The following is a 27,926-nucleotide window of genomic DNA, read 5'->3' as shown; positions in this document are numbered from 1 at the left end:
ATGACCCTCCGGCGGCGCGGGGAGAAGGCGGCCATCAGCATCCAGGAGCATATGGCCATCGACGTGTGCCCCGGCCCCATCCGGCCCATCAAGCGCATCTCCGACTACTTCCCCCGCTTCCCGCGGGGCCTGCCCCCCAACGCCGCGCCCCCCGCGCCCCCCGCCGCGGCCCGCCGCAGCCCGCCCGACGGCGCCCGGGACGCGGGCGAGGACCCCGGCCGGCCCCGCGGCGCCTGCGCCCCCGGCCCGCCCAGCCCGCCCGGGCCCCCGCCCGGCGCCCCCGGCCCCCCCGGGCCCCCGCCCGCGCGGCCGCCCGAGGACGAGCCCGACGCCGACGGCGACGAGTCGGACGACTGCAGTAAGTTTGCAACTCGCCGGCCGCGCCCGGGCGGCGCCGACACCAGTTGCTGCGGGGCCGGCCGGGGTCCCGGGCCCCCCCTGCGGCGCCCACCTGTGGCGCCCGCGCCGGCCGAGCCCGCGCCCCCCCCGGAGCCCGGCCCCGCGCCCCCCGGGACTGCCCGGGCACCGGGCGGGAAGGCGCCACGCAGACCCGGCAACCCGGGTGAGCGCCCGGCCGCGGGGCGCGCGGACCTCGCGGCCGGACCCCAGGACCCCAGGGCGGGCCCGGCCCCTCCCCGCGCTGCCGGTGACCGCGAGCAGCCCGGGCCTGCCTGGCGCCGGGGCCTGGGGTCCCTCGGCAGCTTGCGCCCCCGGGAGCTGAAGGTGGGGGTCAACTGTGCCCCCGGCGCAGAGACCTCATCCGCACCCCGGGAGGGGCCTTCGGCGGCCGCCCGCGGCGCACTTTCTCGGGCCCGGTGCTGGGAGGACAGGCTAAGTAACAGTCCTCTCCTTCCACCTGCTTGGGGAAACTGGGTCGGGAGAGCTCGTCGTGGGCAGGGCTGTGCCCCGGATCTGCCCCCACACCCAGCTCCTGGCGCCCTGTGCACAGCTCACCCCTTTACCGACTGGCCTCTTGGGAGACCCTAACTGGGACCCAACTCAGCCCTTTGGTTGCTCTGGATCCAAAGCCCCCCCCCCCCCGGGGGTAAGAGGTGGGGACCAGTCCTCTCTGTAGCATCCTCTCTTCTCCAAGGGAGCAAGCAGTTTGATCTAGACTTTTGCCTGAGCTTCAGGCCGCCCTCCCCATTTCCCAGAGGGCCCCTGGATGACATACAGCCAAGAGTGGAGAAACCCAGTCATCTCTTTTAGCTGTCCCCGAACCCACAGGTGAGGAGGAAACCAGAGAGTCCAAGGCAGGCGGCAGCCCCGTCTTTAATGTCTGGCATCCACAGCTCTTTCACAGTGCTGTCCAAGGAGCAAGGAGTGGGGCAAAGAGGAGCGGCGGGAGCACGGTGCCTAGCGGAGGGAGGCTCTTTTGGAGTCATTGGTACCAAACAGTCCTGGATGCGGTTTCTGCCAGCTTAAACTGGGCTGGCCACACCCATATCACCAGGCTCCCAGGGTAGAGCTAAGGAGATGGCTGAGCTCTGGCTTGGGCTGAGCCTGGCTCCTTGAAGGGTGGCCCCTGCTGGTATCAGTGGCTAGGAGCACAGAAATCTTGGCTCCTGTCCGTGGGGGAAAGGTTTAGGGGACCACTCTGCAGCCAGCACCCCAGGCGGCACCTCCTCTGAACTCTGACAACCAGATCCCTAGAATAAGCCTAAGTGATTCAAGCCAGATGGTTCATTACGGCTTTAGCCAGGGTTATGCTATTCGCTGCCCTAATTATTGGATTATCTCTGTTCTGACAAAACAAAACGAGGGCGGGCGCTCTGTTGTCCAAGCTCAGAGTGAAGTGCTGTTTATTTGCTCGGCCTTTCCTCCCTCTTTAAAGAGCATTCTTTGTTAGTCACCTCCGCGCACGTGCTCGGAACCCACAGGTTCCCAGCAGACCTTGTAGAGAAAAGCCAGAGTTCTGGCATGAGGAGCGCCTCACCTTCCCCTCCAAGGAGTCCCAGACGGACTGTCCCCTCTGGACAGGCCACCCACCCCAGCTGCGCATCCTGCCCCTGCTGACATGCCGCCTGTCTCTACTTGGGAACCTTCTGTCTCACAAAGCTGCAGTTCCTTGGATGCTTCGGGTTGCGTGTAGTGGAAAACCAACTCGCAGTGGCTTTGAACAGGGCACAGGGGCCCACGCCTGTGATCCTAGTACTTGGGAGGCTGAAAGAGGAGGATCACAGGTTCAAGGACAGCCACGGCAACTTAATGAGGCTCTCAGCTACTTAGCAAGATTCTGTCTCCAAATTAAAACAAGATAGGGCTGGGGGTATAGCCTAGAGGTAGAAGGCCCCAGGGTTTTTACCCCAGTACCACAAAAAGTAAAAAACAAACAAACAAACAAACAAAACAGGGCTGGGATGTAGCTCAGAGGTAAAATGCTCCCAGGTTCAATCCTCAGTACCCCCCAAAAAAAAGGCTGAAGCAAGGAAGACAGGGGAGGGCTTGTGGCCCCAGGGTGCGTGCTGCAGCAGCTCCTCAGCACCCTAGTGGCCATGCTTCTGTCCTTTGTTCCACTTGGCCAGCTCTTTTCCTCTTAGGCTGAAAGTCAGCCTAAAATGTCTATTCCCAAGGGTGCAGGGGTGAGAAATGTCTGGGTGCAAACCGAGGTCCTAATGAAGCCATTAGCCTCTATCCGCTGAGCAGGACCCTCTTGTTCCAGGGTGATCCGTGTGAGTCCAGGCATGGCATGTAACAATAAAGTCCTAAATTTGATAAGGTTTCTTCCCCAAATCACATTTTTTTAATGGTACTGAGGATTGAACCTAGGGGCATTCTACCTCCTAGCCAGGCGTGGTGGCACACACTTGTAATCCCAACATTGGGGAGGCTGAGACGGGAGGATCGCGGTTCGCAGACAGCCTCAGCTACTTAGTGAGGCCCTCTGCAACTCAGTGAGACCCTGTTTCAAAATATAGAATAAAAAATAGGGCTGGGGGTATAGCTTGGAGGTAGAATGCCCCTGGGTTCCATCCCTAGTACCACACACACACACACAAAAGTAAATATAGAGCTGGAGGTGTAGTTTAGAGGTAGAATACTCCTGGGTCCAATCCCCAATGCAAAAAAAAAAAAAAAAGGAAACCACTCCAAGAAGCGGGTATAGCTCAGTGGTAAGTACTTGTTTTGCATTCATGAAGCCCTGGGTTCTAACCCTAGCTCCTCAGAATAAGACAGAAGTTCCCAGGAGACCTGTTCTTTCGTCTCATTGGCTGGAATCACATCACATCCCCGTGATTAACCCTGCCCTGGACTGATGCCCATGAGGGTCTATGAGGAATTGGTACATCCACACCAAAAGTTTTCCTTTTTCTTGACTGGGGGCAGAGTCCAGTCTATACAAGATGTGGCTCCCCTTCTTCCGAGTCTAGAACCTCTTTAGAATTCAGTGGGGTTCTGCCCAGGCCTGTCATTTTATTTATTTATTTTGATTTTTTGGTGGTAGTGGGGATTGAACCCAGGGGCATTCTACCTCTGAGCTACATACCCTGTTCTATTTTTTAAATTCTTTTTATTTTGAAACAGGGTCTCACTATGTTGTGAAGGGCCTGAATAGCTGAGGCTGGCCTCAAACCGTGATCCTCCTGTCTCAGCCTCCCAAGTACTGGAATTACAAGCGTGCACCACCGTGTCCAGCTGTCATTTTATTTTTATACATTAAACATGATGACACTATGCTGAGCACAGAGAGGGATTCGAGCATGCCTCGGACACAACCTCAGGGTGTTCATGGAAACCAGGACCCAGGAGTGGCCCAGAGGCTGAGAGAAAAGAGAAAGGGGACAGCTGTGTGTGTGCGGGTGTCCTGAAGTGTTGACACACGGCCCAGAGGCTCCGTGGAGAGCCACATGGCCGAGGCCCAGGGGAGAGACTGAGCCGAAAGCCAGAGCGATCACCGCAGAAGGCCTGGAACACCACACAGAGGAGGTTGAGCTGAGTTTGGACGAGTTAAAGCAAGGGAATAAAGAGAATTATGAACAACCCCCCCCCAGGGGGCAGGGGCTATAAGAACGTCTGTCTCCCGCAGTGCCTTACTCAGAGCCTCAGACTCAACCGCGGAGTGCTTCCAGCTGTGAGCTTTTTCCAAGTTTTTGTTTTTGGTTTGTTGTGGTTCTAGGGATTGAACTCAGGGATGCTCCAACCACCGAATTATACCTCCCAGCCCTTTTTTATTTATTTATTTTCTTATTTCAACACAATGTCTCACTAAGTTGCTAAGGCTGGACTTGAACTTTCTTTTTTGTTGTTTTTTTGTGGTACTGGGGATTGAACTCAGGGGCATTTTACCTCTGAGCTACACCCCCAGCCTATTTATTTATTTATTTATTTATTTATTTATTTATTTATTTATTTATTGTGGTACTGAGGATGGAGTCCAGGGGCATTTTGCCTCCAAGCTACACCATCAGCTCTATTTTATTCTTTTTTTTTTTTAAACAGGGTCTCACTAAGTTGAAGAGGGCCTCATTCAGTAGCTGAGGCTGGCCACTGTCCTGCGATCCTCCTGTCTCAGCCTCCCAAGTACTGGGTTTACAAGCGTGGGCCTCAGTTTCCTCAACCACGGAGTGCTTTCAACTGTGATCATTTTCTAAGATTTTGTTTTTGTTTTGTTGCGGTTCTAGGGATTTGAACCCAGGGGTGCTCCAACCACTAAGTTATACCTCCCAGCCCTTTTTATTTATTTATTTATTTTTACACAGTGTCTCACTAAACCAGGACAGGTTTCCTCTCCCCAAGGGTGTCCGGGTCAGGCAAGTCCAGGTGGAGCCAAGGTCCTAGTGAGGCTGTCATTCTCGCCGGCCGAGCTGGGGCCTCCTCAGTCTTAGAGGAACCAACAGGGCCTTGGGCTTGATTCTCTCTGAATTAGCCCCATTACAGCTCTATAATTATCTACATGTGAGTGACAATTCTCAAAGGCCCATTAGTGACCAACCCGCATTATTGTTCCAAAGCTGTAAACTTTAGTCTGGCCATGTGACGAGTGGCCGCAAGGGCAGGGCGCCGGGTCCTGCGGCTCCCCTGCGGGGCCTCCGCCTCCACCTTGGCCCTGGCCACGTTCCCAACTCCAGGGCCCTTCCTGGGCACCAGCCACGCGCCCATCCCTGCAGCGGCCCTGCTTTTCTCTCGTTTCTTGTTACAGCTTCCGAAGATTTTGGCAAACACACACTCCCCAGAATGCACTATGTGTTAAAGGCAGAAGCTATCAAGCTCTGCTGGGCCTCCTGGGTCACCTCCCGTTCTGAGCCTCATGTCTCCACAAGGGAAGGGAACACTCTGGACCATACACATATGTTCCCTAAGAGCGCTCCCTGCTGCAATCTCTCAAGGCTGTGGCCGCTGCCGCCGCTGCTGCTTCTGCTGCTGCTGCTGCTGCTGCTGCTGCTGCTGCTGCTGCTGCTGCTGCTGCTGCTGCTGCTGCTGCTTATTTTCTGTCTTGAGGGTGCTGGGGACAATGTCAGGGCATTCTAACTCTCAGCCACACTCTCTAGCCTTATTTTATTTTTATTTTGAAACAGGGTCTCACTAAGTTGTTGAGGCTGTCCTCAAACCTGTGATTTTCCAGTCTCAAACCTCCCAAGTACTGGGATTACAGGTGTGCATTACAGGTGGCTGTGAGCTTCTTATAAACTAGTATTTCTTTTTCTTTTGTCGGGGGAGGGGGTTAGGAATTAAACTCAGAGGTGGCATTCTACCTCTGAGCTATACCCTCAGCCTTATTTTATTTTGAAACAGGGTCTCATTAAATTCCTGAGGCTGGCCTCAGACCTGAGATCCTCCTGTCTCCCAAGTACTGAGATTACTGGTGTACACCACCCTGGCCAGTTTAAGCTAGTATTTCCTACAGAACTTTCAGTGGAGTTCAAAGAAACTCGTCAGTCCCACGCCAGGGATGCACCATGCCTGTTCTTCCTCCCCAGGAAGTGATGACAGGTGCCAGCTTTATGCGGGGCAGCCTCAGAGCCCTGTTTAGCCAGGGCCAGGCAGAGCAGATGCGGCCCCTTCCTCCTGGAGCTGTGTTGCCTGGGAGTAGGGGCCCCTCCGTCTTGCTGGCTGTTCTTCCTCTGAGCTGGGAGACAGGCGCCATGCTGTGTTTTCTTCTCACTGAGATGAGCCGCTGGAAACCAGTTAGCTTGGGTGGGCCCCGAGGAGACTGAGAACCTGCTCTTCTCTGGTCTCACAGAGGTGACAAGGAAGGCCCTGCCTGAGGGTCCAAGTCTCAGGAACAGGTGGGCTGGGACTGAGCAGCAAATCGATGGGCTGTGGTGCAAAATCAGCAGCTTTGAAGGGTGTTCCTGCAGAGGCGCTGCTGTCCTAGTGGACAGGGACAGGGATGTGTGCCTCGCCCACAGCACCCGCACCTGCCCACCTGAGCAGGTGGGCGCTGGAAAAAGCAAGCGGCCCAATGTGATTATCACTAAAGCACATTCTCCACTCGGGAAGAGTACCATAGGTCTTGACTCTGTGTGTGTGTGTGTGTGTGTGTGTGTGTGTGTGTCTCACTGGGGATTAAACCCAGAGGCCTTCTACCTCTAAGCTGTTTTATTATTTTTATTTGGAAACAGTCTCACTAGGTTGATGAGGAGCTCACTACTTGGTGAGGCTGTCCTCGAACCTGTGATCCTCCTGTCTCAGCCTCCCAAGCAAGGGATTTTAAGTGTGCATGCCCCCGGGCCTGGCTTTATGTACGCTAACTTCAGTCCCTTTGGAAAGATGCTGAGGAGGGTACGGCTGGGTTGTATGGCGGCCCCGAGTCACTCACACAAGCTGAAGTGCCACACGTATATCTTGTCCCCACGGGCAGGGAGAGGGCGATCCAGTTTAGAGCAGGCTCCTCCCGGAATAGGTCTCAGGGGGACCAGCACAGTTATCTAGAATAGACGCCTAAATGGCTCTGCTGCTCCTGTGATTACCCGCTGAGCACTTGCTGTAAGGAGGGCGCTTGCAGGCCATGAAGGGGACACTCCTGTCATCTCCAGTTTGCATTGGGGGAGACTGAGGCACAAAGAGGTGAGACCTAATTCACACAGCGAATTTAGGACTCGAACCAGGGGGAAATCAGGTGTCCTGCCCGCCCTGGGCCTGCCCCGTGGGGTCTGGCGAGCAGACAGATACAGCTCCACTGTGTCACCTGGGAAAGAAGTCCAGCTTCGCCAGCAGGCCTCCACCTGGCTGGCCTGGGGTCTGCAGGTGCAGCCAGCCCAGGGCCGGGCGCCAATGTGTGGGCCCCACGCACCTCCTCAGCTGTCCTGTCACAGAAAGCAGTGCTGGGCATGGTCGGGGCTGGCCGCTTCTCTCCCGCAAGGCTCCAGCCACCAAGCCCCCTGCGGTGGCCTGTGGCTAGGGTGTGCCCTCCCCTGGCCCCCCGGGGCCACTGACCAACTCCTGCGGTCCTTCCTGGCTCAGACAAAGCACTACCCAGGAAGCCTTCCTAGGTCGCAGCGAGGCGCTCTGGCCTCCACCAGCCCACAGCTCTTGGCCACAGACTCTGCTGGGAAGAGTCCCTTTCTTCTGTGCTTTCCCCGGGACAGGAACCTGCTGTGCAGCTGTCTGCGTCTCTGGGGTCTAGCATTTTGTAACACTCTTAAATAAGGTGTGGGTGGATAGACAGCAGTTAACCAGCCGAGTAGCTCGGGAACAGGGTCAGGGCTTCTGAAGATACCCAGGCTTGCGCGCCTCGCTGTCTGGGGACTGACTGTCCCCAGCTTTTCCCCGCCACTGCCACCCTTCCTTCTGGGAGCCACTGGCCCTGGAAGGCCACAGCTGCCTCGTATGATGGCCCCTAGGGTGGCAGCTGCACCCAATTATTGCCGCACCTCTGCCCGGCCCTTGGGAGTCGCTGATGTCTTTGGAAGACATGGGGTCAGCAGAGTGGGGACCCAGGTGACTCTGCAGCCCACCCACCCAGGGGGCCAGAAAGAGCAGGAATGCAGCCCAGTGTTCCCCGGGGATCTGACGGGATCAGCTGTTCAGCCAGGGGCTGCAGCCGCTCAGAGCCCTGCAGCCTTTGCCGAGCCACACAGCCCTCCTGATGCTGTGCAGGCGAGGGGACCTGAGGCATGGGGCAAGGTCAGCAGTCGCACGTGGGGGTGGGAAGCCAGTACATGTGAGCGCGGCAGTGGCCCGGCCAGCGGCACAGAGCTAAGGGCCACACCCCGAGCTGACCACCTGGCTGCGACTCGGACGCCCACTCACGGGCGTTGGGGGGACGCAAGCCTCTCTGAGCCTTGGCTCATCATCTGGAATGTAGGGAGACAAGCTGAGATGGGAGGGTGATGATGGATTGACAGGCAGGCGGTGCTCAGCTGGTGGATTGGGTTGTTCCTGGCTGTTGAGAAAAATATATGTATTTAGTGGTACAACTTTATACTTTTTCCTGTCACCTGGAAAAAATGGTTTTATTGTTCATGTATATAGACTTCTCTTTTTTTGCACTACTGAAGATTGAACCCGGGGGCATTCCACCTCTGAGCTCCATCCCAGCCCTATTTCTTATTCTTTATTTATTTATTATTTATTTTTTTTTGTGGTACTGGGGTTTCTGGAAGCCCTTCTCCAGGCTACACTCCCAGACCTATTTTATATTTTTGAAACAGGGTCTCTTACGCCAGCGCGGCTGGCTTCGAACCTGCACGATCCTCTTGTCTCCGCCTCCCAAGCGCGGGGCTTACAAGCCACCACGCCCGGCCTCTTATTCTTTACTTTGAAACAGGCTCCCACCCAGTTGCTGAGAGCCTCACTAAGTAGCTGAGACTGACCTCAAACCTAAGATTCTCCTGTCTCAGCCTCTCAGGTACTGGGATCACAAGCATGCGCCACCACACCCAGCTTCGTGTATGTAGACTTAATTTTCCTTTTGCAGCACTTCAAGTTTTGTATCCTCTCCGCCCAGTGCTGGGAATTGAACCTAGGACCTTGTGCATGCTAGACAAGAGCTCAACCACTGAACTATACTCCCAGTTCCGCATTTCAGTCTCGTGTGTGTGTGTGTGTGTGTGTGTGTGTGTGTGTGTGTACGCGTGCGCATGCACATGTGTACACATGTATCTGTTGCTGAGGACTGAACATAGGTGTGTTCTACCTCCAAGTTACACCTCCAGCCCTATTTTATTTTTCATTTAAAACAGGGTCTTATGAAGTTTCGGAGGGCCTCACTAAGTAGCTGAGGCTGGCCTCGAGCCTGCAATCCTCCTGACTCAGCCTCCCAAGTGCTGGGATTACAGGCATGTAATCCCACATGTTCGTGTTTATTCACATGCTTTGTGGATTGTGATGGTTATGGTGAAGGTCCTGGTTATAAATTTGAACCTGATTGTACCTGTGTCCTTAGTGAACCAGCAGTGCACAGAAACACTGTGAAAACTGCATAGTCAGCCAGGCATGATGGCCCACGCTTGTAATCCCAGTACTTAGGAGGCTGAGACAGGAGGATCGTAGGCTCACGGCCAGCCTCAGCTACTTAGTGAGGCCTCCACAACTTATTGAGACCCTGTTTTAAAATAAAGAATAAATAATAGGGCTGGAGTAGAATGCCCCTGGGTTCAGTCCCCAGTACCACAAAATAAAGATAAAAACAAAAATGAAGCTGGGCATGGTGGCTTATATGGCACACTTATAATCCCTGTAGTTGTGAGGCTGAGACAGGAAGATCGAAGGTTCAAGACCAGCCTCAGCAACTTAGTGAGACCCTATTTCTAAATAAAAAACTAAAATTGGGCTGGGGTTGTAGCTTGGAGGCAGAACACCTCTGGATTCAATCCCCAGAAGAAAATAAGTAAAAATGACAATGATTTTGCTTTCAGTGTGTTCAGCCACCCTAAAGACAGGAGCAGAGTGACAGCTAGTGTCCAGAGGGCCCAGGGGCACTTGGGGTGAGCGCCTGGGACTCTGACTTGAGTGACTGCTGTTCTGTGAAGTCGCAGTTGCTGCCCCATTTCATACCGATTCTGCATATTCAGATATTCAGAGGGCTGTGAAGAGCATCTTTGTCCTGTGCCAGCTTCCCAAATATTTTTGGGGTGCATGTGTGTGGTACTAGAGATTGAACTCAGGGCCGTTCTGCCTCTGAGCTACATCCCACAGCCCTCTGTATTTTTATACTTTAAAACAGTCTCCTTAAGTTGCTAAAGCTGGCTTCAAACCTATGATCCTCCTGTCTCAGCTCTCAGCCTCCCAAATACTAGGATTACAGGTGGGTGCCATCACACCCATCTTAAATCTTTTTTATTTTTTTGGTGGTACTGGAGGTGGAACCCAGGGGCTTTCTACCTCTGGGCTACACTCCCAGACCCATTTTATACTTTATTTGGAAACAGGGTCTCACTAAGTTGCTGAGAGCCTCACTAAGTAGCTGAGGCTGGCTTTGAAGTTGTGCAATCCTCCTGTCTCAGCCTCCCAAGCGCGGGGATCACAAGCGTGCGCCACCACGCCCGGCGATCTTAAATCTTTTGAATCTTGAAAAAACAAGAAAAAACCATGGGGCTCATCTAGCCATGCAGGGGAGGGTGAGCCGTGCCCTTCTCTGTCCACAGCCGCCCTGGGCACGCTGGACTTCAGCCTGCTCTACGACCAAGAGAACAACGCCCTGCACTGCACCATCGGCAAGGCCAAGGTGAGCCCCGCGCCCGCCCCGGGGTCTGCCCTCAGCTGTGGCCGCTGCCCAAGGGCCAAGGCTGTGGAGGCCAGTCCTGCTCACCCTCCCGTCCAGGTTTCGTGTTGTCTGTGCTGTGTGGGGCACAGTGCAGAGAGGAGATTCAAACCTGCTCAGCTGCCCACTCCCCCAAAGGCGTTTGGGAGGAGCTGAAGGAAGGGGAGCAGCGTGTGGAGGCCAGGAGGGGTCCTGGCCCACAGGCGAGGTTGGATCTGCTGCTGGGCTTCCTCACCATGCCCCCAGCTCCAGGATCCCCGGGCTGGCTGTGGGTGTCTCCCCGCCCAGCAGCTCTGCCCTTGAGCCAGTGGGGTCATCTCTGTGTTCTCAACCGCGCTCTTCCCTCCATCCCCCGCCACGTGGCTCCTTCTGGGAGGAAGGTGCCAAAGTTGATGTTCTCTCGCAAGGTAAGGGCCCCTGTGGCCAGTAGAGCCCCCAGCTCAGACGGCGCTTCCTGCAGAGCCTCCTGGACCAGACCCCAACCTGCAGGCAGTCCTTCGCCCCCTCCCCACCCTGCAGCTGAGGGTAGCCCTTGGTGCTATGCCCACCCAGAGGGGCAGGCTGCCGGGACCACCCTGGGCTCCCGCCCAGCCCAGCCTGGGCCACTCTGCACAGACCGCCATGAGCACTTTGATGCCAGGGGCCACGTTGACCCTCCAGGCTGTGGCTCGGGGCCCACGTAGACCTACCCCTAGGAAGAAAGCTGACCATCTGCTGACCCCCCAGCATGGCCAAGGCGGAGGCCAGGCTGCAGGGCCACACAGACCCCCAGCTCCTCTCCCTCCACCCAGCTTTGTAGAGGCTGTCCAAGCTTGGGGACACTGGCCAGAGTCCACCCCTCCTCCTCCTCTCCTAGGCACCAGGGCCCCCCTGCCTTTCTCCCCATCTCCTGGTGTGTGCCCGTGAATGTGTGAGAACTGTGTGTGTGCACAGGTCTGCATGGATGCTGCTGTGCACACATGTGCGAGTCTGTTTGGGGTACAGCTCTGAAGACATCAGAGGAGTGGAGGCCTTGGTCCGCACCGCTCCTGTTCTTCAGTCCCCTCTGTAATCCATCTCTGTAGGGAAGGGGTGCAGGCGTGGGAGGAGCAGGGGCCCCCTCGTAGGAGCTGCAGCAGGGTTGATGCTGGGAACCTCTCAGGGCCTCTGGGGGCTGTGCCCCCCGCCAGACCCCCAACCCAAGGGAGTGTGTGTAGCAGGGCTGACCGTCCCGGCCGGGCGCTCCAGGCCAGCGTGGTCCCGGAGCCCACGTCTGCCTGCACAGTGCACAGCAGCTGGGTGGCACTCGTGTCCAAAGGGGCTGGGAAACCGCAGCAGAACCATGGCCCTGGCCCCAGTTGTCGCTGAATTGTGCAAAATGTACAGGCGTAAACTTGACCATCGTAACCATCTTCTGAGAGAACTGCCAGTAACTATAATGTGCGTATGCGCATGTGCGCGCGCGCGCGCGCGCGCACACGCACACACACACACACACACACACACACACGTGTGTGCCACTGTGCTCCATCGGGCAGGATCCATCTCCAGAGCATCCCTGTCCGTGCTGTGCCAGGCTGAAGCTCTGCAGCGGCTGAACTCCCTGGCCTGCTCCACCCGCCACTTCTGCCCGGGCCCGTCAAGGAGTCTGCCTACTCCAGGGGCCTCCCCAGGTGCACTCACACTCACACAGCGCTTGGCCTCCTGTGCCCAGGTGATCTCACTCAGACGATGTCCCCAGGCCTGTGTGGGAGCTCCTTCCCCTTCCTTCTTGTTTTCTTGGGTTTTTTGTTTTGTTGTTTTGTTTTGTTTTTTGGTGGTTTTTGTTTTTGTTTTTTGCAGTAATGGGGATGGATCCCAGGGTCATTCTACCTCTGAGCTATACCTCAGGGTCTCCCTGAGTTGCAGAGGGCCTCACTAAGTAGCTGAGGCTGTCTGCGAACCAGGATCCTCCTGTCTCAGCCTCCTGAATACTGGGATTGCACGTGTGTGCACCACACCCAGCTAGGAGCCCCTTCTTTAGGCTGAGTGACACTCCAGCCTTTGCTTTGACAATCTAGAAAGCTCCTTTCCTGAATACTGCCAGCCATATCTCTGAGGGACCCAGGTATGGCAGGGACCTGGGTTTTGGGGGGAGACCCAACGCCTCTCTGTCCCATCAGAGCCAATAGCAGCCAGGCTGCCCTCTCCATGCCTCCCCCACCCTGAAATCCCAGTTCTCAGGAGGCTGAGATGGGAAGATCATAGGTTCAAGGCCAGCTCAACAATTTAGTGACACCCTGTTTTAAAACAAAAAATAAGCCAGGTGGGGTGGCGCACACTTGTAATCCCAGTACTTGGGAGACTGAGACAGGAGAATCGCAGGTTCTCAGCCAGCCTCAGCTACTTAGTGAGATTTTCAGAAACTTAGAGCATTTCTAAACAAAATATAAAATAGTTCTGGGAGTGTAGGCTGGAGGTAGAAAGCCCCTGGGTCATCCCCAGTACCACCAAAAAAACTCAAAAAATAAAAAAGTCTGGGTGTATGGGTTGAGGGTAGCTGTATTCAATCCCCAGTAGCAACAACAACAAAAAAGTAGAAATCTGACGCAGCCCTTCAGCCCTCCCCACCTGGCAGCAGGTTCCCAGGTGATGCCAGGGCGGGAGGCCAGGAGCGGAGCCAGCTTAGGAAGGGCAGGCCCAGAGCTGTAGCCCAGCTGAGCCGCTCGGCCGCCCTGCCCCTGGCTGCTTCCCCAGCCTCTTCCAAGAGGCCTGGCCTGGCAGGGGAGGGAGCGGACACGCTGCCCAGAAGCCCAGCACCCCCTCTTTGCTCCCACAAGGGGGTTGGATTACTAGCCTCTTCCACTGACGATAAAGTTGGAGACACAAAGGAGTTTGCCTTCTCTGCAGCTAATAAGTGCAGGGGCTGAGGTCAGACCTGTCTGCTGCAGCAGCGCTCCAAGCCAGGGCGCTGCCCCCCTCCCCATGCCTGTGCCTCAAGTCCCTGGCGGCAGCTCTGCCCCGCAGCGGCAGCTGTCTCCCTACCTGCATCCCTGTACACACCTCAGAAGGGAAACTGCAATTTCCAGAAGCAAGCGTCTGCCCGAGGTCAGCTGGCCCTCTACCTGTGGTTCCATTGCTCCCCAGCTGTGTGCACCTGAGTTTTCCAAGAGAACAGGAAACAAATTTAGTGAGGGTGCCATCTCATGGAGGGACCCTCTGTGGCCGGCAGCCTGTGACCTCAAGAGAGGTCGAGCCTGGTCCCTGCAGTGTTCCCCTAGGACCTGGAGCACTCCACGGCCACGGGGGGGAGCACGTTTGTGGGTAGAGGGAGGGAAGGCCCCGCTGAAAGAGGGCAAGGGATGTCCAGAAGAGGAAGAAGGGGCCAAGCCAAAGAGGGAGCATGAGGTCTACGCAAAGCAAGATGGTCCCCTGGCTTCCATGACTAGGAGGAGAGGCAGCAGGCCAGGTGGCTGCCCTGGGGTGGAAGGCCACGGCACTGAGCCGCCCTCAGGCTCCCCGCTGGGGTGTGTGGCAGAGTGCTCTGGGAAGAGGACCCTGCTGCGGATAGACCCCGCAGGAAACCAGAGGACCAGTGGCCTCTGCTGGCTCAGGCACCTAAGCCCGGGCCACTCTCCTGATTTCCAATTCACACTGCCTGCTCTTGTCCATTCAGGGCCTGAAGCCGATGGACCACAACGGGCTGGCAGACCCCTACGTCAAGCTGCACCTGCTGCCAGGAGCCAGTAAGGTGAGGGGCCACCCGGCCTGCAAGCTGTGGACTTCAGCCAGCCCCTTCCTCCACCCCCCACCTTCTAGGGCCTTGTGAATTGGCACTGGCACTATTGATGTGCTGAGGGGTGGGGCTCCAAGAATTTCCAGGCCAGCTCCAGCTGGGGGTGAGGATCACATCTGTAATCCCAGGCCTTGGGAGGCCAAGACAGGAGGGTGGCAGGTTTGAGGCCAGCCCCAGCAACTAAGTGAGTTTCTCAGCAACTTAGCGAGACCCTGTTTCAAAATAAAAAGTAAGCTTGGCATGATGATGCACACCTGTCATCCCAGTACTTGGGAGACTGGAACAGGAGGGTCAGTTTTTTGTGTTTTTGTTTTTGTTTTTGTTTTTGTTTTCAGTACTGGGGATGGAACCCAGGGGCATTGTTTCCCTGAGCTACACCCCCAGCCTGTTTTTTAGTCTTTTTATTTTTTTATTTTTTGAAACAGGGTCTTACTGAGTTGCAAAGGGCCTCACCAAGTAGCTGAGGCTGTCCGAGAAGTGTGATCTTCCGGTCTCAGCCTCCTGAATGCTGGGATTACAAGCGTGCGTCATCATGCCTGGCTCAAGGAGGGTCAGTTTTGGAGCCAGCCTCAGCAACTTAGTGAGGCTCACATCAACCTAGCAAGACTCTTGTTTCCAAATAAAAAATAAATTATAGCCGGGTGTGGTGGCGCACACTTGTAATCCCCGTGCATGGGAGGCAGAGACAGGAGGATCGTGCAGGTTCGAAGCCAGCCTTGCTGGCTTAGGAGACCCTATTTCCACATAAGAAAAAGTATAGAATAGGTCTGGGAGTGTAGCCCAGAGGTAGAGAGGCTTCCAGGAACCCCAGTACCACCACAAAAAAATAAAAAAATAATAAAATAAATTAGGGCTGGGGGTGTAGCTCAGAGATAGAATGCCCCTGAGCCCAATCCCCAGCCCCACAAAAATAGAATAAAAAGTGAAAAAATAGAACCAGGGTATAGTTCAGAGGCAGAATGCCCCTAGGTTCAATCCCCAGTACTAAAGCAGAGTAATTCGGTGAGGAAGAAGCAATCTCAGCTGGAAGTTAATATTATATGAAGAAGAAAAAAAGAGGATTTAGAGTTCGTGTCCACTAACACTTTGAAATACTGTGAAGCTAATACTTGGGAGGCTGAAATAGGAGGATCACAGGTTCACAGCAAGCATCAGCAATTTGTGAGGTCCTATGCAATTTAGTGAGCCCCTATTTCAAAATAAACAATAAAATAGGTCTGGGAGTGTGGCTCTGAGGTTGAATGCCCCTAGGTTCTATCCCTAGTACTACCAAAAAAAAAAAAAAAGCATTATGAAATGGGTGTTTTGACTGCAGAATTTACCAGAGCCTTTAATGTGTTGATAGGATGCTCTGTGATTCTCTATAAGGAGGATGGAGTGGACAGTAACTTCCAATTTGTGTGGCCACCTCTTCCCATTCTGGATGACGGAGCACGCAGACGCAGAGGGAGTGGAGAAATCTCCCACGATATTCTAGCCCGAGCAGGCCCCTCGGGAGGCGTTCTCTAGCAGAGGGTGGACCAAAGCGAGGCAAGGAAGGGCAGGCTTGGCACTCCAGGAGAGGCACCCGCTCCATGGCTGGGCCCCTGGCAGCCAGCACCCACACCCCACCACCAGGACCCAGGAGGAGGAGGCGGCACCCCACTGAGCTTCCCGTGGCCACTGCAGCTGACCACAACGTAGTGGCTCCAAGAAACACACATTTACTGTGTTGCCGCTCTGGGGCTTAGAACTCTGACCTAGGTCTCACTGGGTTAGAAGAAAGATGTCTAGAGCCGGGCGTGGTGCGCCTCAGTCTGCCTCTGCATGTCAGGTAGCATAGCCACCGCTGGGCTCAGTAAGATAGTCTTGTAATCCCAGCAACTCTGGAGGCCAAGGCAGGAGAGTCGCAAGTTTGAGGCCAGCCTGGACAATTTAGCAAAACCATGCCTCAAAATAAAATAAAAAGGGCCGCGTGTAGGGATGCACTCCTGTAATTCTAGTACTTGGGAGGCTGAAACAGGAGGATCACAGGTTCAAGACCAATTTTTTTTATTTTGGTTTTTGCAGTACTGGGGATCGAACCGAGGGGCATTCTACCTCTGAGTTATACCCCCAGCCCTATTTTTTATTTTTTGTTTTTGAAACAGGATCTCACTGAGTTTCAGAAAGCAACTGAGGCTGGCCACGAACCTGTGATCCTCCTATCCCAGCCTCCCCAGTACTGGATCACAGGTGTGTGCCACCGCGCCTGGTGAGTTCAAGATCAATTTAACAAGGCTCTGCTTCAAAATACAGCAGGGCTGGGGGGTAATTCAGAGGCAGAATTTCCAGTACCACAATAAGTAAACAAACAAATAAATAGTTTTTTCGCTCTCAGACAACGGTCTTGCTAGTTTGCTGAGTCTTACGCTTTGCTGAGACCATTCTCCAACCTGCAGTCCTCCCTAGTTCTGGAGTTACAGGGCATTCCACTGACAGAGGTAACTATTAAGTCTGACACACTGTCAACCTTTTACTGAAGTAACGTCACATCCTGTGGCTCAAAAAGAAAGACGATGACCAACGCCGTCTGTCTGAGCGTCTGGGTCCAAGCGGCTCTGTTGGGCCTGTAGTGACGGTGACGTGAGTGGTGAGAAGACAGCCGGCGGTGGACATTACGCGCTCCCTATCTACTCTTAGTGCTGCCCACATTCCTTCTCTGTATGATAGTATTAATGTTATTGACAAATAAGGTTGTGGAATATGTTCAGAGTTTACAAAAAGAAGCTGGCCCTTTTGCTAAAGACACAGGGTTCCACCAAGCAGCTGCTCTAACTGGAGTTCATGGTCTGCTGGGCGTTGCCCTGTGGGGATTGTAGCCACACACGGGACACCCGGGCAGAGGAGCCCGTCTAAAAGACAGGGCTGGACACGGTGCAGCCGCAGACCAGCTGCTTCAGGGGATGTGAAAAGCCAGTTAGTAAACAGGGAGGGATTGGCCCCAGTCTCCTTCTGTGCCGTGGCAGCCTTGGCTCTGTTGGGGAGCTCGGGGAGGGACCTGATGCCATCAATGTGGAGAGGCGACTGAATTTGTTTTAGTTTGTATGAACTTCGATGGTGGATTTGGTTGAGACCAGGTTCTGAATCCCACACTGGACAGATCCATCGTTGCACAGAATTCCTGGCTATTACTAGTCAGTTGCATCAAGTAAATTCTGTTTTACTTGTTTGGTGGCTCTGTGAACCAGTTACCCTCAGGTGGACTCCATGGAAGGCCAGAGAAGGGACCAGATGCATGCTATTCATAGTGGGCATTGGCTTCCCTCAAGATAATTGGAAGGCTTCATTGGATTAATAGAAACTTGGTCATTTCCTCTTGGCATTCCAAGATGAAGAAACTGGAGGCTTTGCCGACAGGCCAGGAGACACCGTGGGTCCTTTTCATACATTATGTGGCATTGCTAGATTGTCACCTTTGGGAGAGGAGCAGGCTAAACCTGTTAGTCCTATGTTTTGCGTGCCCGAAGAAGTGCTTTGGAGGGTTGGGTTCACCCTGATCCCTCGATAGAAAAGATGCTGTAGTTTGGGCAGCTCAACATTTCTGAATTGCATATTGTGTTAAATTAATTTTAATTATATAATTATGCATATTTTAAAATAAAGACCTATATTGTATTTTTATCTTTAGATTTTCTGGGGAAAAAATGAAAATGAGTGGGCCGTGGTGGCTCACGCTGGTAATCCCAGCATTTGGGAGGCTGAGACTGGAGGATCGCGGTTCGCAGACAGCCTCAGCTAGTGAGGTCCTTTGCAAATCAGTGAGCCCTGGTTTCAAAATAAAGAATAAAAATGGGGCTGAGGGTGTCGCTTGGAGGTAGAATGCCCCTGGGTTCCAGCCCCAGTACTTCAGCTCAGTGTTAGAGTAAGCAGTACCACACAAACCGAAAAGAGCACGCCACAGGTCCCGGGATGAGGCTGGGCCACCTTTGCGGCCGTTATTCTGCCTCCCACACTCATTTATTCCCAATAAGATTGTTTTCCCTTCTGCAGGCAAATAAGCTCAGAACAAAAACTCTGCGAAACACTCTGAACCCCACGTGGAACGAGACCCTCACTTACTACGGGATCACAGACGAGGACATGATCCGCAAGACCCTTCGGTAGGTGAGGGCCCGGCCACCTGCACCCCAGCGCTGCTCACAGGGCCCGCTGCCCCACCCGCACCCCACCATCTGCACACCCCTGACTTTGGAGGCAGCTGGAGGTGCCCACGTGGCTGAGGTGCTGGCTGTGCCCCTTGTCCCCCAGGATCTCTGTGTGTGATGAGGACAAATTCCGCCACAACGAGTTCATCGGGGAGACACGCGTGCCCCTGAAAAAGCTGAAACCCAACCACACCAAGACATTCAGCATCTGCCTGGAGAAGCAGCTGCCGGTGAGCGGGCGCGGGCTCCTCCCTGCCGGGCTCGGGCCGCAGGACACCTGCTGAGCCCCTGTGTGGTGGAGGGTGCTTGCTGGAGGCACAGGGCTGGCGAGTGAGCAGAGAGCACAGGGAGGCCCGCCCCAGGAGGTGGAGGTCCCGGGGACCACAGGAGGGCCCCCCCGCACAGGTATCGATCTGCTGACATTTTAACAGGTTTGCTGCCTCCTGGGCTCAGAATGGCTGGAAGAAGAGGGAGGACTGGCCAGGACTGGCCAGGAGCTAAGCACAGCCCTGGTGGGGGCCAGCACACCAGCTGGACCTCCGGGCAGGCGAGTGGGGCTGAGCAACGGGCACACAGGCAGCATTAACTAGGAGCAGCAGGGCACCAGGGCTCAGCTCAGCTGGAACGTGTTAGACTTGAAGTGCCTGTGAGGTGCCCAGAGGAGACAGCAAATCATTCTTTCCTATAAATTGCAATTGTTTGAAAATGATGTCAGAACAATTTTGCCCCCTGGCCGGCTGCTGCAGCTGAGCCTCCCTAGTCTCTGTCTCTGTCCCTCCCCGCCCTCCCTTCTCTCCACAGCCCTGACTTCACCTTGGTCGAAAGGGAGACCAGGCGTGGTGGTGCACGCTTGAAATCCCAGCACTTGAGAGACTGTGACAGGAGGATCGCGGTTTGCAGCCAGCCTCAGCTACTTAGTGAGGCCCTCTGCAACTTAGTGAGACCCGGTTTCAAAATAAAGAATAGGAAATAGGGCTGGGGGTATATAGCTCAGAGGTAAAATGCCCCTGGGTTAAAAAAAAAAAAAAAAAAAAGGACTAAAGAATAGGGCTGGGGGTGTAGCTCAGAGTTCAATCCCAAATACTGCAAAAAAAAAAAAAAAAAAAAAAAAGGCTTGGGGGACTGTCAGGAGTCCCCAGAAGGACAAAGCCCGGCAGCCATCTCTGTGAGCCAGCCTGGCAGCAAGCTCAGCCCAAGCCAAGGCCTAGAAACCAGGCAGCGTGGCCAGGATAAGCCCGACCCACCTTTTGCATAACCTGATCAAATCTTATTTTGCTGTCACATTCTCTCCCACTCACAGACATTTGTGTGACGGATATAACCTTTTCCATTTTATTATTAGTCACGAACCACAGGTAACCCCATTCTCCCAAACAATCTGTATCACTCAGGAAGGCAGCGGCAGCAATGGGGTCGCTGTGGCCCTGCGCTGAGCAGCCCCGTGCACGCGGTGTGCGGCCTGCGTGTGTGGGCGCGTGGAGGGCATGTGTGAGTGTGCTCTGTGAGGGCAGGTGAGTGTGTGCCTGTGCCCAGGGCAAGAGCTGGACCCTGCCGAGTCTCGCTGCAGGTGGCTGCATGCTTATTGCCCAATTTGGGGACACACAGTGACCTCAGTGTGGAGTTCAGGGAAACCTCTCAGAAATGAAGACATTTTATTTATTACTTATTTATTTATGAAACTGGGGATGGAGCCCAGGGGCATTTTACCTCCAAGCTACACCCCCAGCCCTATTTTTATTCTTTATTTTGAAACAGGGTTTACTACATTGTGGAGGGCCTCAGTAAGTAGCTGAGGCTGACCAAGAACCTGTGATCCTTCTGTCTCAGCCTCCCAACTACTGGGATCACAAGCGTGCGCCACACCTGGCTCATTTATTTATTTTTAATTTAATACTAAGGCTGGAACCCAGGACCTTGCACATTGGTAGGCAAGAGTTCTACAACTGAGCTACACCCCCAGGCCTGGTGGTACCTTCTAGATTTCACAATCATATACACTATTTGTTGTAAGTAAATACTAAGCAAAGCCGGTTGTGGTGTTGCACACCTGTAATTCCAGTACTAGAGAGGCTGATAGGAGGGTTACATGTTTGAGGACAGCCTCAACAACTTAAGATCCTCAGCAATTTAGTGAAACTCTGTTTCAAAATATGAAAGAAAACCAGGAATGGTGGTGCACACTTGTACTTCCAGACCTGGGGAGGCAGAGACGGGAGGATGGCAAGTTCATGGCCAGCCTCAGCTACTTAAGTGTGGCCCTCCGCAACTCCGTGAGACCCTGTTTCAAAATAAAGAATTAAAAAAAAAAAAAATAGGGCCAGGCGTAGTGGCACATGCTTGTAATCCCCACGCTTGGGAGGCTGAAACAGGAGGATCGCACAGGTTCGAAGCCAGCCTCAGCTACTTAGTGAGGCTCTCAGCAACTTAGTGAGACCCTCTTTCCAAATAAAATATAAAATGGATCTGAGAGTATAGAGAGGAGGTAGAAGGCCCCTGGGTTACATCCCCAGTACCACCAAAAAAAAAAAAAAATTAGAGCTAGGCGCGTAACTTCGAGTAGAATACCCCTAAGTTCAGTCCTGATACTGCAAAAAAGAAGAAAGGAAGGAAAGAGAGAGAGAAAAAGAAAGAAAGAAAGAAAGAAAGAAAGAAAGAAAGAAAGAAAGAAAGAAAGAAAAGAAAGGAGAAAGAAAAAATAGAAAGGAAAGAAAGAAGCCGGGCGTGGTGGCGCACGCTTGTAATCCCAGCATTTGGGAGGCCGAGACTGGAGGATCACGGTTCACGGACAGCCTCAGCTACTTAGTGAGGCCTCTGCAACTCAGTGAGACCCGGTTTCAAATTAAAGAATAAAAAATTGGGCAGGGAGTGTAGCTCAGAGGTTGAATGCCCCTAGGTTTCTAACCTCAGACCTGCAAAAAAAAAAAAAAGAAAGGAAAGAAATAGAAGAGGGCTGGGCTATATCTCAGAGGTGGAACGCTCCTGGGTTTCATCACCTAATAAAAATTTTTTTAAAAACCTGAACAATGCCTAGTTTAGCTGACTTCAAATGAAACAACCCAAAGTATATCTCATACCCAAAAGAACAACAGAAAATATCCCTGCTCATATATAGTGTTTAGGTTAGAGATTGTGGCACACACTGGTAATTCCAATACTTGGAGGATAAAGCAGGAGGATCACAGGTTTGAGAACAGCCTCAGCAAGTAATGAGACTCTCATAAACCTAGCAAGACCCTGTTTGTTTGAAAATAAAAGTAAAATAGGACTGGGATTGTAGCTCAGAAGTAGAATACCCCTGGGTTCAATCCCCAGTGCCACAAAAAATGCCAAAATTTATATATATATATGTGTGTGTGTATATATATGTATACAGATATACATCTACATATACACACACACATACACACACATACTGTTCAACTTTCACACATCATGCAGACATACACAAGCACAAGTGCCACAGTTTAGTGGGCCCTTGGACACAGAGCCCTCAGCCAGCATGGCAGATGGTTCAATTTCACACATCCAGCCTGATCCATTGGTAATGGCTGCCTGACCACTGGCTTGAGAAGGATGCTGAGGCTGCATTCGGGGCCCAGAGCGAATCCTGTGATCAATTAGTCATGTCTGCTCTGGGTGTAGGAGTAGAGAAAGGCAGCCTGCGGGCCATAGGCACATCCTCCCTGCTAAGCATCCCTTTCCCTCACCTCGCAGAGGTCTCAGTTCCAGGAAGATTTGGATGTAGTCACGTGAGGGGGGGGGACTCATGTCGGTGCCAGGCAGCGCTCAGTGGTGGGCAAGGCTGGGCATGCATAGAGAAGCCGAGTCCTAGGGGGAGCGCTCAGGGGACGGGCTCAAGCTGCGCATGCCTGGGTGGGCAGAGGGCTGATGAGAGGGGCAGGTGACAGAAGCCAGAACGAAGGGGCAAGGAGCAGAGCAGTACCCAGCTGGCTGGGCAGGGATGGGCGGGAGGTGCCTCGGCCTGGCACTGGGGCACTGCGGGGGCCCAGAAGTGGACTGGGCAGTTCACTGTGCAGCCCTGGTGGCCTGAGGTTGGGGAGGGACAAAGCTCCATCTCTGTGCTCTCCTGAGGGGCTCCAGGGCACACCCCAGAGGTGGGCTGGCAGGGCACTTGCCTCCCAGCAGGCTGTGTGTGGCCACTGGGCCTTTTCCTGAGACCCCACAGAGGCCGCAAGGACAGGGCTGAGGTCATTCACAGGGCCCCATGAGGCGGGTGCGGTGGCAGGTGGCCGGGCTCAGGATCAGAGTCCCTGGCAGCTGAGGGGTGGAGCGGGCGGGACTTCTGAGTGACTGACCCACCCCCCAGGTGGACAAGATGGAGGACAAGTCCCTGGAGGAGCGAGGCCGCATCCTCATCTCCCTCAAATACAGCTCACAGAAGCAGGGCCTGCTGGTAGGCATTGTGAGGTGTGCACACCTGGCTGCCATGGATGCCAACGGCTACTCGGACCCCTACGTGAAGACGTGAGTGTGCGGCCCAGCCGCTGCCTGCTACCCCCCACCCAGGAAAGAAACTTCCAACCGAAGATCAAAGAAGGGAACTCAAGCCAGGCCCAGGGCTCACCGCTGCAATCCCAGCAGAACTGGGAAGCTGAGATAGGAGGATCGCAGGTTTGAGACCAGCCTCAGCAACTTAGCAAGCCCCTTAGCAACTCATCGAGACCCTATTTAGAAATAAAAAGTAAGGGTGTGCACCATGCCCAGCTCGGCAAATTATATCGTAATAAACCTGACTTAAAAACAAATTGGGGTTCTCTTAACTCACCACCCAAAAGTGGTGAATTTCTCTTTTGTGTGTGTGGTATTGGGAATAGAACAAAGGGGTGCTCTACCATTGACCTACACCCCCAGCCCTCTTTTGAATTTATTTTATTTTTTATGGTACTGAGGATTGAACCCACGGGATTTTACCTCTGACTTATGCCTCAAGCCCTGTTTTATTATTTTATTTTATTTTGTGGTACTCAGATTGAAATCAGTTTTTCCTTGTTTGAAGTTTAACCAACACGTACTATCTTGTTACCACCACCCCAGCCAAGACAGTACAGTCATCCCTCAGTTCCCTCAGGGACTTGGTTCTAGGACACCCCCCCCAGACCAAAATCCATAGGTGCCTAATTTTTGTGTGGGCTGGGCGTGGTGGTGCACGCTTGTAATCCCCACGCTTGGGAGGCAGAGACAGGAGGATCGCGCAGGTTCAAAGCCACCTGCGCTGGCTTAGGAGACCCTGTTTCCAAATACAAAGTATACAATAGGTCTGGGAGTGTAGCCCGGAGGTAGAAGGGCTTCCAGGAACCCAGTACCACCCCCCAAAAAAATTGTGTGGTATTTACACCTAACCTGTGTGCATCCTCTCATATACTTTAACTCATTCTGTGATTATTCGTAATATCTACTATAATGTAAAGAGTATGGAAGTAGTTGTTAAACTGTGCCAGGTGTGGTGACCCATGCCTAACCCCAGTACTTGGAAGGCTAAGACAAGCGGATGATCACAAGTTCAAAACCAGCATCAGCAATTTAGCAAGACCCTCACAACTTAGCAAGGCCTTGTTTCAAAATAAAAAGTAAAATAGGGCTGTGGGTGTAGCTTAGAGACTGAATGCACCTGGGCTCAATCCCCAGTACCAAAAATAAAAAAGTTGTTATAAAGCCGGGCGTGGTGGCGCACACTTGTAATCCCAGCATTCAGGAGGCTGAGACCAGAGGATCGCGGTTCACGGACAGCCTCAGCTACTTTAGTGAGGCCCTCTGCAACTTAGTGAAACCCTCTGCAACTTAGTGAGACCCTGTTTCAAAATAAAGAATAAAAAATAGGGCAAGGGGTGTAGCTCGGAGGTCAAATGCCCCTGGTTCCATCCCCAGACCTGCAAAAAAAAAAAAAAAAAAAAAAAGTTGTTCTATGTATTATTTAGGGGAAAAGTTGGTACATGTTCAGTATGGATGCAATTTTTTTGAATATTTTATTTTTTTGTGTGTGTGGTACTGGGGATAGAACCCAGGAACATTCTACCTCCGAGCTACACCCCCTTCCCTATTTTTTATTCTTTTTTTAAATTCTTTTTTGGGGGGGTGGTAGTAGGGTTCCTGAAAACCCTTCTACCTCTAGGCTACACTCCCAGACACCTGTTTTTTTATATTTTTATTTGGAAACAGGGTTTCTTAAGCCAACGAGGCTGGCTTTGAACCTGTGCGATCCTCCTGTCTCCGCCTCCCAAGCGCAGGGATTACAAGTGTGTGCCACCACGTCCAGCTTTATTTTTTTGAAACAGAGTCTCACTAAGTTGCAGAGGGCCTCACTAAGTAACTGAGGTCCATGAACTGCAATCCTCTGGTCTCAGCCTCCCAAATGCTAGGATTACAAGCGTGCACCACCACGCCCAGCTCTATTTATTTTGAAACAGGGTCTCACTGAGTTGCAAGGGGCCTCACTAAGTAGCTGAGGCTGGCTGACCATGAAGCTGTGATCCTCCTGTCTCAGGCTCCCAAGTACTGGGATTACAAGCGTGCATCACCATACCCGGCTTTCTTTTTTCATGTTGAAACAGGGTCTCACTAAGTTGTAGAGGGCCTCACTAAGTTGCTAAGACTGGCCACAAATCTGCAATTCTGCAATTTCCCTGTCTCAGACTCCCAAGTATTGGAATTATAGGTGTGTGCCACACATCCAGCTTGTTTAAACTTTTTTTCAGCACTGGGAATGGAAACCAAGGGTGCTCTTCCTCTGAACTACACCCCCAGCCCTTTTTTATTTTATTCTGAGACAGGCACATTCCTGTAATCCCAGTACTTGGGAGGTTTGAGACAAGAGGATTGCAGGTTCAAGGCCTGCCTCAACAATTTAGTGAAACCCTATCTCAAAATAAGATTAGGGAGCTGGGCATGGTGGTGCACGGTTGTAATCCCAGTACTAGAGAGGCTGAGACAGAAGGATCCCACTGGTTTGAAACCAGCCTCAGCTACTTAGGCTCTCAGCAACATAGTGGGACCCTGTTTCCAAATAAAACATAAAATAGGTTTAGGAGTGTAGCCCAGAGGTAGAAGCCCCCTGGCTTCCATCCCCAGTACCACAAAATAATAAAAAATAAAATAAAAATAAAAAGCTTAGGGGTGTAGCTCGGAGGTAGAAAACCCCTGGGTTCAATCCCCAGTACCAAAACTAAACAAAAAAAATCCCTTGAATAAGAGACCAACTCTAAAAATGTTTTCTCTGGTGGGAAATATGACTTTGAAAAAGTCATACTTCCAGAAACAAGGGCCGCCCTCCCTAGTTAACTCAGGACCAGACACATTCAGCCACTTGCTCACCCATTCACCACTCATCTTTGCCACAAGCAGTGCCATCCCGGACAGCCCTTGACTCCAAGGAACAGAAGCTCCCCCGAGCCCGGGGGATCTGCACCACGGCTCCTCTCAGCACTGCGTGCCCTTGGTTATAATTCCAGGTACCTGAAGCCAGATGTGGACAAGAAATCCAAACATAAGACAGCGGTAAAGAAGAAAACCCTGAACCCAGAGTTCAACGAGGTACAAGGAGCCACAGGAGCTTCCTGAGGGGCACCCGGGTTCCCAGGGCAGTGGCGAGGTGGGAGGTGTTATGACAGGACAGAGCCCGTAATCCCAGTACTTGGGAGGCTGAGACGGGAGGATGGTAGGTTTGAGGCCAGCCTGGGCAAGTTAGTGGGCCCTTGACAATTTTGCGAGACCCTGTGTCACATAAAGAGACCTGGGAGTCTAGGCCAGAAATAGAAAGCCCCTGGGCTCAATTCCCAGTACCAAAAAATTAAAAGAGAGGGTGGGGAGCAGCCACAGGAGCCCCAGCTGCGGGGCAGGGGCTGAGGCTCCAGCCACACCAAGGTGAACAGGTGACCCAGCTGAGGGCTGGGACACTCTTCACAGGCTCCAGGTGACAACACTGTGTCCATGTTGGACATTAGGGTGGAAAGAGGGAATTGTTGAGTGAATCACTGGGTTGACAGAACTTGTCACTTGCTAAGTGACAGGGCTGGAGGGGTGTGAAAAAGAGGAGGAGAAGCTGGTGGGCATGAGGACTCAGGATGCCTTGGGAAGGGGCCCAGGTGGACACCAAGTCCTCAGCACAGAGGGGAGGTGCAGCTGGAGACACAGACCTGGGGCCCCGTGACTGGGGCAGAGGCCCCAGGTTAACCCTGACCCTGCTTCCAGGGGCGGGCCAGATGCTGAGGGTCCCAGAAGCTGGCAGGAGAGGAGGGTCCACAAAGAAGGGCAGCCAGGCGTGGTGGCACACACCTGTAATCCTGTTACCTGGGAGGCTGAGACAGGACCAATGCAGGTTCAAGGCCAGCTTCAGCAACAAAGTGAGACTCAGCCACCTAGCCAAACCCTGTTTCAAAATAACAACAAAGTCGGGCTGAGGTGTAGCTCAGAGGTAGAACATTACTGGGTTCAATCCCCAGCAATGCACACATACACACACACAAAGAACAAAAGAAAAGGAGGGCGAAGCCGGAGTGCCAAGGACTGCACTGGCTGTGGGGCAGTGGCAGCGGGGCCTGCAGGGGCTGCCGATGGGGCAGGTGTCCAGGCCACGTGGACCCGGCGGCCCTGAGGCCTGGGGAGCATGGGAGTTGGTGAGCTCACCACCCTGGCGCCCTCTCCCATGCCCTCCCTGCCCCTGGAGCCCTATGGGCCAGGTGGCACGACCGTAACTCTCCTCTTCTGCCACAGGAGTTTTGTTACGAAATCAAGCACGGAGACCTGGCCAAGAAGACCCTGGAGGTCACGGTTTGGGATTATGACATTGGAAAGTCCAACGATTTTATTGGTAAGAGTGAACCAAAGAAATGCTGTTTGTTTCCCTGACTATCCCAGGTTTAGCCAGCAGCAATGGCCCCGGGTCAGGCCAGGGCCCCTGCCCGCCTCTGGGCGTGGACCCTTTCTCCAGTGTGAGGCTTGGGCATGTCCAGCCGGTCCCACGTGGTGACAGCCAGCCCTAGAGAGGGAACGCGGCCTGGGAGGGGGCTGCATGGATCTCACAGGGAGCTGAACTCTGAGCCCACGTGGCCCCGTGCTCTTGTGGGCATGGCAGCTCTTGGGCACCGCTCTGGCCCCGGTAGAAGAGGGCAGGACCTCCGGGTGGGAAGTCGCACGCTGGCCACACCCGGGGAACTGGCCAGCCCCTGAGTGCCCTGCCGCCCCGCAGGTGGTGTGGTTCTGGGCATCAGTGCCAAGGGCGAGCGCCTGAAGCACTGGTTCGACTGTCTGAAGAACAAGGACAAGCGCATCGAGCGCTGGCACACGCTCACCAGTGAGCTCCCGGGCGCCGCGCTCAGCGACTGAGCCCTCCCGCGCCGCCGCCCGC

The 27,926-nt window shown here is 53.6% G+C and overlaps 1 protein-coding gene and 1 pseudogene across 2 annotated transcripts; both read left to right on the top strand.

The window, feature by feature from the left end:
* On the top strand, window positions 1-27,904 carry DOC2B (double C2 domain beta; the record flags this gene model as incomplete). Its single annotated transcript, XM_080713465.1, has 9 exons — window positions 1-358; window positions 10,530-10,609; window positions 14,280-14,354; window positions 18,411-18,520; window positions 18,669-18,795; window positions 22,893-23,050; window positions 26,032-26,113; window positions 27,293-27,389; window positions 27,768-27,904. 9 exons carry the CDS (start codon window positions 1-3, stop codon window positions 27,902-27,904), a joined length of 1,224 nt encoding a protein of 407 aa, XP_080569591.1.
* LOC308274990 lies at window positions 15,974-17,928 on the top strand (annotated as a pseudogene). The gene is made up of 3 exons: window positions 15,974-16,078; window positions 17,023-17,172; window positions 17,349-17,928. The product of its transcript is annotated as an uncharacterized misc_RNA (transcript).
* Window positions 27,905-27,926: the final 22 nt, after the last annotated feature.

Source organism: Muscardinus avellanarius (genome assembly GCF_963383645.1).
Source record: "Muscardinus avellanarius genome assembly, chromosome: 16".
Taxonomy (NCBI): Eukaryota; Metazoa; Chordata; class Mammalia; order Rodentia; family Gliridae; genus Muscardinus; species Muscardinus avellanarius.
Note: the sequence above shows the minus strand (reverse complement) of the source record. Positions and strands in the feature narration are given on the sequence as shown.